A 14,975-nucleotide genomic window follows, 5' to 3' on the forward strand; every position below is an offset into this window, starting at 1 on the left:
AAATTTCAACTGTTTTGACCTCTCGAATCTAATGAGAAAGAAGAAAGGTAAATTAATTGAGGCGTTGGGCGTGTAGGTGGAAAATTTCGCTGGCACTTTATTTTGTTTTTTGTTTGAAATTTTGTTTTTAATTTTAATTTTTAGCGTGGGTCTCAGCTTATTAAGTCTTAATGCCTTTGAGTTCACTGCACTTGCGCTGTCAGCACACATACATTCATACACACATACGTGTAAGTATAGAAACGACAGTTATCTCTTGTCTATACGCACTCTGCTATTTATTGATTTATAGCCCAACAGCCGAGAATGCATTAACAGATAAGCTAGTTAAAAAGTCACTCAATTCTTCTCGCACACTTGCTCACCTACATATGTACATACATACATATTATTTTCTGCAAATCTAAGCGGATGATTTCATTAAAGCAACAACAAGACCGGAGCAGCAATACAAAAGAAGTTACCCAATTAAGCTGTGGGATATTTGTCTACGCTACCAAAAATTATGCTCAACACCTTAATTCGCTCTCTCTTGCCCCTTGGCATTCGTTTTACTCTAAGAGCGCCATGTACCGGTTTACCTAACAACCGTTTTTACTTTAAAATGCTTTTTGAATTTTAACCGTTTGTGGCGAATAACAAAAAAGTGTCACAATTGTCATCTCACTCGCACACATTTGCGCAAGCAAGCAAAACTCGCCTGGAGCAGCTTCCCTTAGCACGCGCAAAAAAAAAAAAGAACAAAAACAAAACAACAAAGTGAAGAGCACAGCTGTCAATGTCGCACTGTGGATCGCAATTGAACTATGCGTTTTTAAATACAAAATTAATATTATTATTTTATTCTTTAATAGACTAAAAATAAAAGCAGACGTTCGCTGTTCTGTAGTTAAATAAGTTTTTTTTTTTTTTTTTTTTGCTTTGCACTTAATACTGGTAAGCCGTTTGAGTGAGTTGATTTACTTTCATCACATATTTGTTTAATGCTGCCCATTGTGTCGCTTCTCCTGCGATCAACTACAAAGCAGCCTGGTGGGCGCCTCAGTCGTTCAGTCGTTAAACTTGCGCCACCACGATCGTTACATAGCGCTGTGCGCCGTAATAAAATAAAGTCCAAAGAGTGCAAGTGGATAAAAAGAGTGCAGCTCAATAGATTTTCTTTGTGTTAAAGTGAACCCATAAAGAAGTTATTTTATTTTGGATGTCATATTAAGGTGTACGTAGGATATTCTGTGAATATTTGTAGTTAATAAATCTGGTGAGTACCAACAAAAATGAAAAAGAGCAGCAGCAGTTGGAAACTGGAAAGAGTTTTATCCGGTTCGTTGCAGTCCCTTTTTCTGCTGCTGCTGCTGCTGCGCAATTGCAATAGCAACAACAACAATTACAGCTGCAAAACGCCGACGCCAATAACTTTGCAGCTCTTTACAATTCAATGTTGTAGTTGTTGTTGGTTTTGCTGTCGTTGCCCCTGACAGCAGGCGCAGTTTTTTCCTTTTCCTTTTTGGCCCACGCTTTGTTGCTTCCAATTTCCAGTGCAGTTCTTTTCCCTGTTGTTGCTGTTGCTCTGCTTATTTTATAGTAATGAGCGAGAGCTTGTTATAGCTGCCGCTGTTACGGCCTGTCACTCTTCTTATTGGCATTGCTCTTTTTTTGCCGTTGTTTGGCTCTTCCTTGCACTCGGTTTTTTTTTTACTTTTTTTCTGCAAGGGCGTCTATCTAGAGTGTTTTATGCATTTCGCCTAAAGCTGTGGGCAGTTTTTGTAACGGAGCAGCGTATGTGCTAAACGAGGGTGTTCAATTGGTTAATTTATATTCACCTTGTTCTTAAGTCCATCAATTATGTTTAGTATGAACTTAATGCCAGATTAAAATTATGTTGGCTATAAAGAATTTTATTTGTTGAATACTCGCTCGAGCTAGTCCCAAATTTTGTTATTTATGTTGCTTAGACATTTAAGGATTTTTTTAGAACCTCTCGTTCCGGAAGTATAGCCTATCGGTAATTGTTCCTATACTTTTCTTCTGATAGACAGTAAAGATAAAATATAAAATATTTCTGTTACATCTCAGCTTACAAAAAAAATTTTTTTTAATCAATTGTTTTATGTGCTTTTTTATTTATTTTCATTTACAGTAACCAGCCTTTATCTTATTTTTCGTCCAATTCCCAAACACAAACAAATAAACAACAATGGAGACCACTACCGTTAACAACGAAGGTAAGTTCTTAACTTTTGTTTCATATTTTCTACATTTCTTGCAAGTGTGTGCCGTATTAAGAATTTTTCTTTGACCGCTTTTAGCGTTTTTGTTTTTATTTGTTATTTGTTGTTGTTTATGTTTTGTGATTTCTTTGTGCGAGTTGGACAACAATTGTTTTGAATCTCACTCTAGCTCCCCCATAGCAAGTTCGCTATTCGATTTTGTTTTTATTTTTTGTGCTGCTCTTTTATAGTGTGGGCGGAACAAAAGATGCCACGCCTCGTTGCGTTGCAGATGGAAGTTGTTGGGATACTCTAGCAGTGGGAAATGCAGAGTTTGAACTGCTCTAAGGTCATGCTGCATTGAAAATCATGGCAGCCTCTATTTATCTAGGATGAAATGTGGATGTATAACTTTCGTAAAGGGTATCTTAATCTGTGGTAGTCCACACATAACTGCTCTTTCTTGTTTTAGTTTTTAGCTAGCCCAGGGCTGAGCTGCATTTGCATAGCAATCATAAAAATGCAAGGCAAATAAAATGAAATTCATGCGCTGTGCACTTTTCGGCATTAAGCTGTATTGTGTTGTGCGGTAAAAGTATCTGCTAGATGCAAAATGCTGTGCAAAATGATGGCGCCGCAATTGCAGTCGCAGTTGTTGCAACTGCCACTGCCTCTGCTGGAGCTGCGTTGCTGCTTGTTGCAAGTCGAGTGGCATAGATTACGCGCTATTGTAGCCTAAATACGTTGAATGCGCTTTCAACGGATACACGACTACAACAAACTGAGCAAATATCACTAAAGCGTCTGCTCGCTTGCGTAAAGTTGCAACTGTATCTGGGAAAAAAAAGTGCGCACTCCTACTACAACTGCAGTCATCCCTCCACCGACGGCCACCGGCAGTGCTATTGTGACAAGTTTATTGGAAATGACGTGAAGTGTTTAGGACGTCGTTGCCTCTCGCTTGGCTTGTCTCCGCATTATTATCTACGTTGCCTTCCTACTCCACGCTCTACTCCATGCTTTACGCTCCACGCTCTACCTTGCATTGAAAATGTATAGAAATATAAGTAAATGCACATATTTGCAGCCAAAGGCGTTGTTATTATTATCATGGAAGTTTTTGCTGAGTGCTGCATCGTTTAGCTGAAAGTGCTTGAAGAGCTGACGCTGTATCTATGGTACAAGTTAGATAACTTAAATGTTATCCAATTGCTACTGAATAAGTGCGAAATAAATGACTCAGCTGTGTTTACAAATATGATTGATAAGAAACGTAATAGCTCAGGTAACTCACAGAGTTTTATATACTAGAATCTTTACAGATTAATTTATCATACTATCTGTAATGTTTATTTTCATAGTCTATATTATCTATATATATTTAATATATATATTTTTAAATTATTCAAACATGAAATTGCTAATTGAATTATTTTTATTTTTTATTTTAAAACAATGTCTTATATATTCATGTATTATGTATCTAAGAGAAAATTAAGTTTAGCTTTTCTAACATCATTTCTGTATAGTACCTCCCAAGCCCCACCCCTGGGTATGAATATTTGTTGCGCTGCTTCACGCCCTTTTTTGGGCATTCAAAACTTTCAATGTGTCTGACTTTGTAAAGTGTCTGGCATTTATTGTTGCTTGTTAACTGTTGGCTGTTGCCTATTGCAGTCAACGGTTGTTGCACTTGCAGTTAATGCACTCAACGTGCTCGTTAGCTACCTGTTAGGTCTAATGGTATGCAAATCTTTGCCGACAGTTCCGCTACCGGGTCAAAATACCTAACCAAAACTTACTTAGTCACACAGCTGCACCTACACCTACGCCCAGACAATCCCACAGACCCTCACACTCAACCTCGTCTGGCAGTTGCAGTTTGATTAAACTATTTCCATTGATTGTCAAGTTTGGTTTCGAAAAACTAAACTGCCGTAAAAATTGATTGCTTTGGGAGTAAGTTTTTGCCCAAGGTTCAAGTTGGCAATGGGAAAGCAAAATAAATTTGTCTTGCAATTTATTGTCGTTTGTTTGTGTGTTTCGAGTTGGAAGTTCATGCAGTTAATTTTGTCCAGACTCTCTGAAATAAAGACGCGTTTTCTAAGCTCTATTGAGCAATTGCATTCCAACTTTTCAGCTCAACTTGGAATTTGATTTGAATTGATTTGCCAACTCTAACTACGATTTCCGCATCCTCATCTTATCTCAGATGACGCTTGAAATATCTTGCCCCCAAAATAGGTCATCCTGTATACCGAAAAATTTTATGCATACCTGAGTGGAATGTGCTGCGAGCACTAAATTAAGATGACAACCCATTGATAGGCTGTGCAAATGGGTCTAGAAGTGGATTAGAGATGCGCTAACCAGCTAAGGTGACAATACATGTATGTTGCTAAATAAATAAGCTACAAAAAAGCCATAAAAAATACTATATATACAGTACCGAGCAAAAATGAGTGAATGTTTCACAACTTTGACTTTCATCACGCATAAAAATTAAACCATACAAGCAAATTAAGATTTTGTTTTTTATACTTGTTTATTAGTTTGTTCTTAACAAATAGAAAAAGTTGCAACGCTAAATCAGCTAAACTCAATTAATGAAAAATAAAAAACCAAAAAAATCCACATAAACTCAATTTTGCACGTTTCATAATTCCCAATACTTTTGCTCTTCTACTTCTCTTCTCAGCCGAAATCATCCAGATTTCCCCATAACTTAGCTCCTTGGGTATTCTTCTTAGTCGTAGATTGAGCATGTAGATTTACCGTTATCTTAGTCCTTTTAATACTCTTATTTGTAAAGCGATTTGAAGCACATTTTCTTTTCGCAACAAATTTAAAATAATTGGTGAAATATAATTTTAAAATGTGGAAAATTTCAGTCGACACTGAAAGTAGTGGTGTGTGCCTGACCGGGAAGGGATTTCCTTCGCTTATTATTGCCGAAAAGCTTTGAATCAGCCGAAATTTGACTCCGAAAACTCAAGTCAAAGGTTGCAAAAAACTGTTCTCGGGCTCTGATGCTCGCGTAATGATGTCGAAAATTAAGAAAAACAAGCTGCTAGCACCAAAGGGTGTTTCTCTAGCAATTAATAAAAATGTTAGCAAATGGACTGCTAGAAGAGAAATTCGTTGCTTCGGATATGTATCATTCGTTAAAAAACAAACCTGCATTGTCCGAAAAAAATGTTAAGGCGCGTTTGAAATTTGCAAGGGATCACAACAACTGGAGCATTTATGATTGGAAACGAGTTGTTTGGTCAGATGAATTAAAATTTAACCGTTTCCAATCATATGGAAAGCAATATTGCTGGTGCAGACCTGGGGAACGCATTCAACGACATCATGTAAAGGAAATCGTCAAACATGGCTGCGGCAGCATTATGGTTTGGGGATGCTTCTCTTGGTAGAACGTTGATCCTCTACATAGAGGAAGGATTATATGAATATTCTTCAAACCCATCTTCCCAAATTCACTGATAAATGTGCGTGTCCCCACAGAGAAAGGGTTTTCAACAAGATGGCGATCCAAAACATACTGTAAAGATTATTTAAGAATGGATAGGAAAGCAGAATTTTAAGCTAATTTTCGCTCCATACATATAGAGTCTATATATAAATCCTATCCCGACTTCAATCCTATTGAAAATCTGTGTTCAATAGTGAAAAGACGGCTGGGACAGTATGATGCAGCCCCAACGAACATTGACAGCTTATGGGAGCGCGTAGAAGCGGAGTGGAGCCAATTTCCGAAAGAAATGATTCAAAGTTTGGCTGAGAGCATGCCAAAAATAGTCAACAAAATTATTGCTAATAAGGGTTTTGGACTAAATATTAAAAATGTTTAGTTTTTTTAGTTTTTAGTAGTTTTTTTTTAAACGTGCAAAATTGAGTTTATGTGGATTTTTTCGGGTTTTTATTTCTAATTTTTTGAATTTTGCTAATTTAGCCTTGCAACTTTTTTGTATTTGTTAAGAATACACTAATAAACAAACACACAAAAAAATTTGTTGATTTGCTGGTATGGTTTAATTTTTATGCGTGATGAAAGTCAAAGTTCTGTAACATTCACTCATTTTTGCTCGGTACTGTATATAAAATTAAAAAGAAAAAGTAAATATATATAAAAACATTTTATTATTGTTTGAAGTTAAATAAAAATGTTATTATGCAAATTTTCAAAAAGTATATATGTCCATATAAAAGTATACTTAAATAGTTTATAATTATTATTGTAGCAACAATAAAAATTCTATATACTGTATATGAAAAATACATGTTAATGAGTTTTAATAAACAAATATGGTATAACATAAAAATAAGTGCTTTAAATATAAATTTCATGTTTGAATTTCTTTATTGAAAAACTTGATAAGAAAATATTTCGAATGATAAATAAATGAATTACTTTCTTCAATATATAGAATATGCATTAAAAAACAGAATTAATTGAATATAATATATAAAATATTTAATATTAATATAATAATAATATAATAACAAATGTAATATAATATAAATAATAAATTGTGAGATCTTGAAATTAAAAAAAATATATACAATATATATTAAAAAAAATAAATAAATAAAATAAAAAAGTTTTTTAAAGATATAAAATTTTTCAAGGTGAGCTACATAATACAGCTATATCTTGTCACAAAAGAAATAATATAAATATAATATAATTAAATAAAATTATAAATTTGCTATAAATAACTGATCTCAATTTGTTCTCAATTTCTTGGCTTTGTCGAGTTAAAATCCACAGTTTATTTGCTATGTAAGGCACAGTTGGCAGTCACAGTTTGGAGTCGCAGTCACATTATTAGCTGTGTCACACTTTGCAATGCATTTGACATCATCCTTGAGCTGATTCCCGTCGCTGACTTGCGTTCTAAAATATGCATGGGCGTCCGTAAGTAGGCAACAGTTTTTAGGTGCGGGGCACGTACATCGCTTGAATTTATTATTGTCTGCCACCCATATGGTAATATACTGTATCTGTATGCGTGTTCACACACAGATACAGACAGCACCCGGACATTTTTGTTTGTGGGCGGCATTAATGATAGCGCCGGTTCCTGTTTTACAAAGTTATCCCATTTTGGGACAACCCGTGATAATCACGTGTAAATTACTCTGAGACACACAGAAACCCTTGGGATTTAGAGTCAGGGTGAAAGGGGGGGACTATGAAATATTAGAATTATAGCTATAACACACCCGCTCAAAGTGTGTTGGTTTGCCTTCATTTATATTACATATTTGACTTTTCAATTTGCCTACTTGGGCGCTTATTAAAAAGTCATTTTGTTATGCGTGACAAAAAGTTGGACACAACTTTGCTTGGGCTTTCAACATAATTTTATGAGCCAAAAAATGCGCTGCCAAATAGGCCAAAGCGTCGCGCCAGCTCTCTTGTTTTTGCTGCCTGGGCTGTAGAGGTAGACCGAATTTGGCTTATGAATAAAGAAAGATGGCAAAGTACAAAAAAACAGCCAAAGAAAAGTCTGTTATTGAATGTGGAAAAAGCGGATTAAGTTTTAGGATTATATATCTTATAATGTTATACTGTTGTGTTGTAATATACAACTATACTATTATACTGTTATCCTGCTGTAAAGTTTTACAAATCTTATATTGCACTACAAAATATTTTAATTGTTATACTTTTACTTACTATATACCTACATAAAATAGACAAGTTGGTAAATGGTTAACAGTTATCCCTTAGCGGCTATCATCTCCAGTGCATTAACCAGTTTCGAGTTGCAATTCACACTTTATTGTGAGAATCGCCTGGAGCAGTGCTTACTGAAAACTTCTTTAGATGTTGTTGATTTGCCTCCATTTCACGAGCACATAAAACCAGAATCTTTTATGGCTCTAGCCAAACCGGCAATACGTATTAAGACATTTCGCAGCTCATAAAATGAATGCTTCAAGTTTTATAGAGATCTAGCCAAATAGTTCATTTTATTGAGCTCGAGCAACATGAAAGCTATTTAAATCGAATTTAACGCTGGGAAGCATGAAAATTGCATTAGAAGCTAGATATATAAGTAGGTGTGTATGTAAATGTGTGCGTAGGGAGCAGCAGCTAAAATCCCCTATTATAATATTTCGAATAGCCAACTAATATTTGCTCGTACCATTCTTGTATTGTTTGTGTCTGTCTGCTGAAATACGAACATAAATTGAATTACTTTTTTGGCCTGGCACTTGTAAGAATACGAATACGAATGCTTCAAACTACGCCGACAAGTCGAACCGGAATCTAAGACAAATAAAAGAAATATATATGTAGAAATATGTAAATGATGGACTGTGAGAATATCTTGGAAAATATATTTAGGTAATATAAAGAGTAATACAGATAAGAAAAGAGAAATGTAAGAAATACGAATTGAAAATTAAGGGACTATAAAATGATTAATATCTATAATTTAATATTATAAAAAATTATAAATTCAAAATTGAATGAAACAAAATACATTAAATAAATAAAATTAAGATTTATAAAATTATGTTTATCTATAATTAAATATACTTAAAAAAAAAAAAAAAAAAAAAAAAAAAATTATAATAATTAAAAATTCCTACCTCAACCCAAAAAAAAATAAAAAAAGCATTAAATAAAAAAAATTTAAATTAAAAAAATTATTTTATTTATAATTCAATATAATAAAGACAAAGTATTATTATTTATTTTTTATTTAATTTAAGACAAAATTGTGATATTTTATTTAAATATTTCACGTACATATCACTCATTTGAAATGACTGATGTTAAAAACAAAGTACCCGTTCCTCATGGAAAACATACAAGGTATAACAGGAACAAGAGCTGTAGGACAACTACGCACAAGATGTAGGCAAGTACATGCTTATATAAAAGGACATACATACATATATATAAAGATATGTATATATATATATATATATGAAACATATTTGTATAAATAATTATCTATTCCGGTCATGTCGAGCTAAAAGAAAAGATAGAGTCAGTGAGATCTAGTGGGTGTGTGAGAGAGAGAGAGAGAGAGCGAGACAAAGGAAGCTAAGAGGGTGACGCACAAAATGTCAACGTCGCAAACAACGTCGCCCTGTCTCACTCGAGTGAGATGGCATGCGACGCTAATGCTGTTAGACAGAGACAGCGACAGCGACAGCTTGGAAAGGATGCACGGACAACTCATTTGCAATGCCTAACGCATCTTTGTGAGTGAAGCAGGTTAGCAGTGAAGTGGAAATGGGGAAAATGTTAAATAGTAAATAGGAAACTGCACTGACTGAACTAACTTTGCCTTTGCCTGTAGTTTTGTGCATTTTCTAATTATGTTTTCTCGTGACTTTTTGAGGTTAGGTCGGAGCAAGCAATACTAGTCTACGTATTTCAGCTTCATTTGTTGTTTTTAAGTTGTGGAGAGGGGCCATGTGGTCTTGTGGTCGTGTGTCATGTGACTGTCTATCGACACCCTTTCGGGAGATTGAAAAAAGAGAAGTGTTTAGAGTAGAGTAGATGAATGCCGGACTTGAGAGCGCTATAATTATAACGTACGTTAACCAAACCAAAAACTTTTAACTGTTTTAAATATTTTCTTTAAAGTTTTCCAGATAATTAACATTACATTTTTCTGTACATATTTAGATTAGTTTAAAGTAAAGAAGAGCTTTTTTTTTGTTTTCTAGTTAGAGGATAGATATATAGATATAGATATAGATATATTTTGATATTGAACCAAAATCAAGCATAAAATGTTATCAAAAATATTAGACAAATATAAAAAAAAGTCGAACATCTTGCCTCTAGGGTACCAACTAGTTTAGCTTTCTCTCTTTCTTTCAAGCTTTCTGCATAGTTTTGTTGCTTCAACTGTTGTGGCCGCAGCAACTGGTTGTTGGCTGTCACTTTGAAGCCGCATTCTGAGCCTGGGCAAAACTTTGATTACTCTCACCCAGAAGAGGTGGGGGAGGGTAGGTCGACTACCTAGTCAGGCAGACAATCAACAGATTTCTTGCTGATTATGCGCTGCCTGCAGAAAATAAGCAACGCACTTCCCTCTCAATCACAACACTCACAAACACACACAGACACATAATCATCTCTCCCTCCCCCTCTCTTCCTTATTATTTCTCTTTCTATGTGTGTCTGAGTAAAAAGTTCCATTAAAGACAAACTCCCAAGTGTTTTATGTGTATGTGTGCTTTGATTATATTGTATGTACAAAGAGAGATATTTATGTACATATGTGTATGTATATGAATATGTGTAGGTGTATTAGCTAATATATGCGTATTTATATGCATGTATCTGATTGTATATCTTAAAAGCTAACACCCGCAGCTTATAGCTACACTGATTGGTTGACTGGGTATATGCATTTTATTGGCGAGTTTGTTCGAAAAGAGTGAGAATTAATGAGAGTTTAGACAGGTTAAAATTATAATTGAAATAATGGCTGTTGGACTTTGCCTATAATTTTAATTATTTACGCATCTATTTTTTATTATTTATTATAATATATTATAAATAATATGGCCTAATAATAAATTATATAAAATATATCCATCACATATATTTATAACAGATTTAGATAATTAATTAAAATGTGTTTAGGGTATTCACACTTCGTTAATTGATTCCCTTCAACTTGCTTTTGTGGTCGCATCATGTGCTAAATTCTAATGATGCTCATTATTTAATACAAGATAAACGCTACGTGTTTAGACTTGGGAAAATGTGATTTCCCCCGCACAAAATATATATATTTGGTTCAAGTGGGAAAATTGTCATAGGCTGCACTCGTTGATAATGGGAACTAGATTAGCTAGACCTAGCTAGCTGCTTATTAAATAGAGAGCTGAAAGAGCTAAAAGCCTGTGGCACACTGTGGCTATACTTAAATAATTTGTGTTATTACCATTACCTTGACCCAGACCAGAGATATTTTTTCTCTCGTGCTGCCCCTTTCGCCTAATGCTCAATTAATGACATATAAATGCAGCGACGCGACGTAAATGTTCAGACCATAAACACGACAGCAGCAAATGTTACGGGGAGGGTTTGTTTTTTTTTGGTCAACAGCAATCAAATGGCCATAAATTCTGCACAATTGTCGTAAAAGTCCATGGGTTCAAATTCAAACACAAACCGAGCTCAAACTTTGACCTCGAACCACAATTTTCGTCCCACCTGCGCACATACAAAGATTGCTACAGGTAATTACAAAACCATAACGCGCAAATGTCACCGCAGAATGTGCGGTGAATATTTTCAGCCTGACCAGCACCAGCCATCCCATTACGACCATCATCATCATCATCATCATTATTCTCATTATTATTATCATTCTTTTGCTTCTGGGCCAAATGGTGCGTTGAAGCAAATCATTTGTTGTATTTGTATTGCATAATTTTGCCTCAATTTTTTTTTTTCTTTTTGGCACAGTGCGTGTTAGCTTGAATTGTGCGAATTTTGTAAATCGCTTTGTTGTACCCTGAAATTGAGAAAGTGACTGGAAATATGGGTTTAATGAGAGATTAATGCCAGGCAGCAACTTGGGTTATATAAATATATTTATAGAGGATTCTTCGATTATCAAATTTGTGTCAAAATTCTTTTAAACATATATAAATACTTGTTTTTAATATAGTTAAATTTGGAATACCCAGAATTCTATGTTTTATATGATGAAAGCTCATATCTAATATTTTAGACAAAAGTAACAAAATTTCAGAAAATTATTTTATAAAAAATTAAAATTAAAAATTTACATGTATAAAAAATATATAAATATAAAATAGGCTAAGTTGTCATCTATTTATTGTTTTTTTTTTTTTTTTTTTTTTTTTGCAAGCTATAGATCTTACTTATATTTTTCTAGAAATTATATAGAATTAAATTATTTTAGTAGAATTTTAAAATATCCAAATATTCAGATTTTGCTATTGCAAGAAAAAGATTTTTGTAACTTTAAATTATAAAATATTCTGATTATACTGCATGTATATGATTTAAAAATAAAAATAAAAAATAAAACTTTATAAATATTAAAATTATAATTAATATAAATAAGCAAATGTTAAATATAAATATTTAAATATATAAAAATTGGATTTATATTTAAAAAAACTCTAAATAAAATATATATATGAAAAATTTTTATTTATCAATGTAAATTACTTCTTCAGTCTTAATTACAGAGGATCTTGTAATCGTTACTCAGCTGTTTGGCAAAAATTTTCTTTACGTTTTGTTGTTGATTTTTGGTTTTTGTGTGCTCTGCGGCAATCACGTCGAGCATTCAGTTGACATTGGCCAGGTGTTGCTCTGTGGCTTAAACGCCGCGACTAATGAGGCGTATGAAATGCTACAGTGAGCTAAAATGCGAAAATAAGGGCAAAGATTTAAAGTGAAATTAAATTCACTAGAAAGTGCTTAATTTCACTGGAGACCTTTACTTAAGACAAATTTGCTTGAAAAAATATTGAATTTAACTTTGACATTTCTTAATTTCTTTTAATTGTTTCTATAGTCCCTTTTCCTTTTTGGGTCAAAAGTTAATTTAGCAATTTCTAAATTTTCCAATAAGAGAAAAAACAACAACAAATTGCCAGCGATTCCATTTCGAAAAGGGTTAGAGAAAGCAACAATTGGTTCTCGCTATCAATTTACTCAACCGCATAGCGTCCTTTTGTGTTTTGACCCAATAGACTGAGCCAAAGACCGGTCCCCCAGCTCCCCTGGATCCACTGCTCCCACACTTAATCCTCTGCCAGAGAGCAACAAATCGACCCAGTCAGTGGGAGGAGTAGGATGAGACGCCTGGCCAATTCATATTGGTCGTCTGGCATTGCAAACGTTTTTAATTGACAATCAAAGTGTGGCCAATGTGTAGGGTAGAGCAGACAAAGTGGGCGTGGTTGCAACGGAAATGAGAATGAGCGTAGAAATATTCTGGTGTCTGCATATTTTTCAATCCCCACAATGCTTTAGCACAAAATTTGATTAATTCGCTTGATGGCTGCATTTGCTGTCAGCTTATCCCTTTTGACAGGCTGCTCGCAAAAGATATCCTTCCATCCTTGACTTTCGCTGAGTGTGTGTGTGTGTCCCACTTGATTGTTTGTCGGGCAGATTTTATGACTGAATTCATTTAATAAATGAAGTGTCTTGTGGCTTTCAAATGTGCAAACTGTGCACTCCATTTTGTGGATCATAAATTCTGAGCCAGCAGCTCGATGACTAATTGACCTCCGTCCCCCACCTTGCCACCGCTTAGACAACTTCAGGTCCTAAATTGGCAAACAATTGCAAATCAGTTTCAACAGAGCTTAGCCACAACTGGTTAATTATTCAAAGTTTCAACAAGTTCTTAAGAGAATTGTTGGGAAATGTAAAAGGAAATTGAAATAAAATGGCATGAAATTCAGTATATTTAAATAAATGTGAGTACTAGAGAAAGGGCTTAAAGACTCTGTTAATGTAAATGTTAGAACGTTAATGTTAATGTTAATAAAAGAAAAACTAAAGAAATATTATGAAATTAGTTTATTCTTATTCTAAAGAAACACAGAATAGATCTTAAAATATGCTAGACAGACCTGAGAGAAGATCTAGCTAAGATTTTAAGCTGAAGGAAATTATGCAGACCTACATATATATATCTTTATTGATTTCTTTTCTGCACAACATGTAGAGAGGATATATGGCATAGTTGGCAGTTCTGTATATATATATTCTGTATATATATTTTATTTAGGTATATATACTATTAATTTCCTTCACACCTTTCTATTCACATAATTTGCAACGCCTTAAAGTATGCCACATTTTGCGGCTGCAATCAACAGGCATTTTACTTCTCATTGCTCTCTGCTGTGGCATTTGTGAAAAGCATTTGTGAGTGGCACATAAAATTGCTGCAGTTGCTGCTGCCGTACGACACAAATACGCAGCAAGTGCGCGGTTACACAGGCTCCTTTCTCTCTCTCTCTCTCTCTATCTCTCTCTTCCTCTCTCTGATCATTGGAGCTATATTCTAGCTCTAAGTCGAGCTGCAATGCACACAGACATTCGCTTAAAACCAGTTAATAAACATTATTTGCTGTTGTTGTTGTTCGACTGTACTTCACACACACACATACTCAAATAGGCAACTGCAGTGAAGGAAAAATCATTATTTTATATATATGTATATATGCATGAGTGTGTGTATATAAATATATATATGTATAGCAAGAGATGCAGTCAGGTTTGTGGGCTGCCCGCAAAAACTATATAGCGAGGCAGAGAGGCAAAGAGAGAGAGAGAGAGAGAGAGAGGGGGGTAGTAGTAGAGAATACTTTTTGCGAAAGTTTATTGAACCGGAAGTTGGCTGCGAAATGCGGCAACAATGCGCGAAATGAAGGCTCTGCCTGCCGCTGGGCAACGTCTGCTTCAAGTCTGCTTTAACTTTAGCCAGTCCAAGAGCAGCTTTTTCTTTTTAAATATATTTTTAAAAAAACCAAAAATAGAAGAAAAATAGCCCGGAGGCTATTGCTTCAGCTGGATTTGCAATTGGGTTTCCTTTTAGCATCCATTCAAATTGTATTACTTATTTATATGGCCGTGTCTGGCACAGACTCTTCAGCGTCGTCTGTCGCTTTATTGTTTCTCCAAGATAGTGACGGAGCGAGTGCGAGAGAGATGGATAGAGAGAGAGAGAGAGAGAGAGAGAGCCGACAGTGCAGGAGTGTGAGTTTACGTCTCAG

The 14,975-nt window shown here is 34.6% G+C and overlaps 1 protein-coding gene across 1 annotated transcript in view; it reads left to right on the plus strand.

Moving 5' to 3' along the window:
- The first annotated feature begins 1,044 nt into the window (after positions 1–1,044).
- LOC6576318 (stathmin) overlaps positions 1,045–14,975 on the plus strand; it is an 86,309-nt gene continuing 72,378 nt past the window's right edge. The window contains exons 1-2 of the mRNA XM_015165104.3: positions 1,045–1,258; positions 2,138–2,222. Of these exons, the coding sequence (XP_015020590.1) occupies positions 2,195–2,222 (28 nt within the window). The 5' untranslated portion in view covers positions 1,045–1,258; positions 2,138–2,194. The remainder of the gene's footprint in view (positions 1,259–2,137; positions 2,223–14,975) is intronic.

The sequence above is a fragment of the Drosophila mojavensis genome, unplaced genomic scaffold (genome assembly GCF_018153725.1).
Source record: "Drosophila mojavensis isolate 15081-1352.22 unplaced genomic scaffold, ASM1815372v1 contig_36, whole genome shotgun sequence".
Classification (NCBI taxonomy): domain Eukaryota; kingdom Metazoa; phylum Arthropoda; class Insecta; order Diptera; family Drosophilidae; genus Drosophila; species Drosophila mojavensis.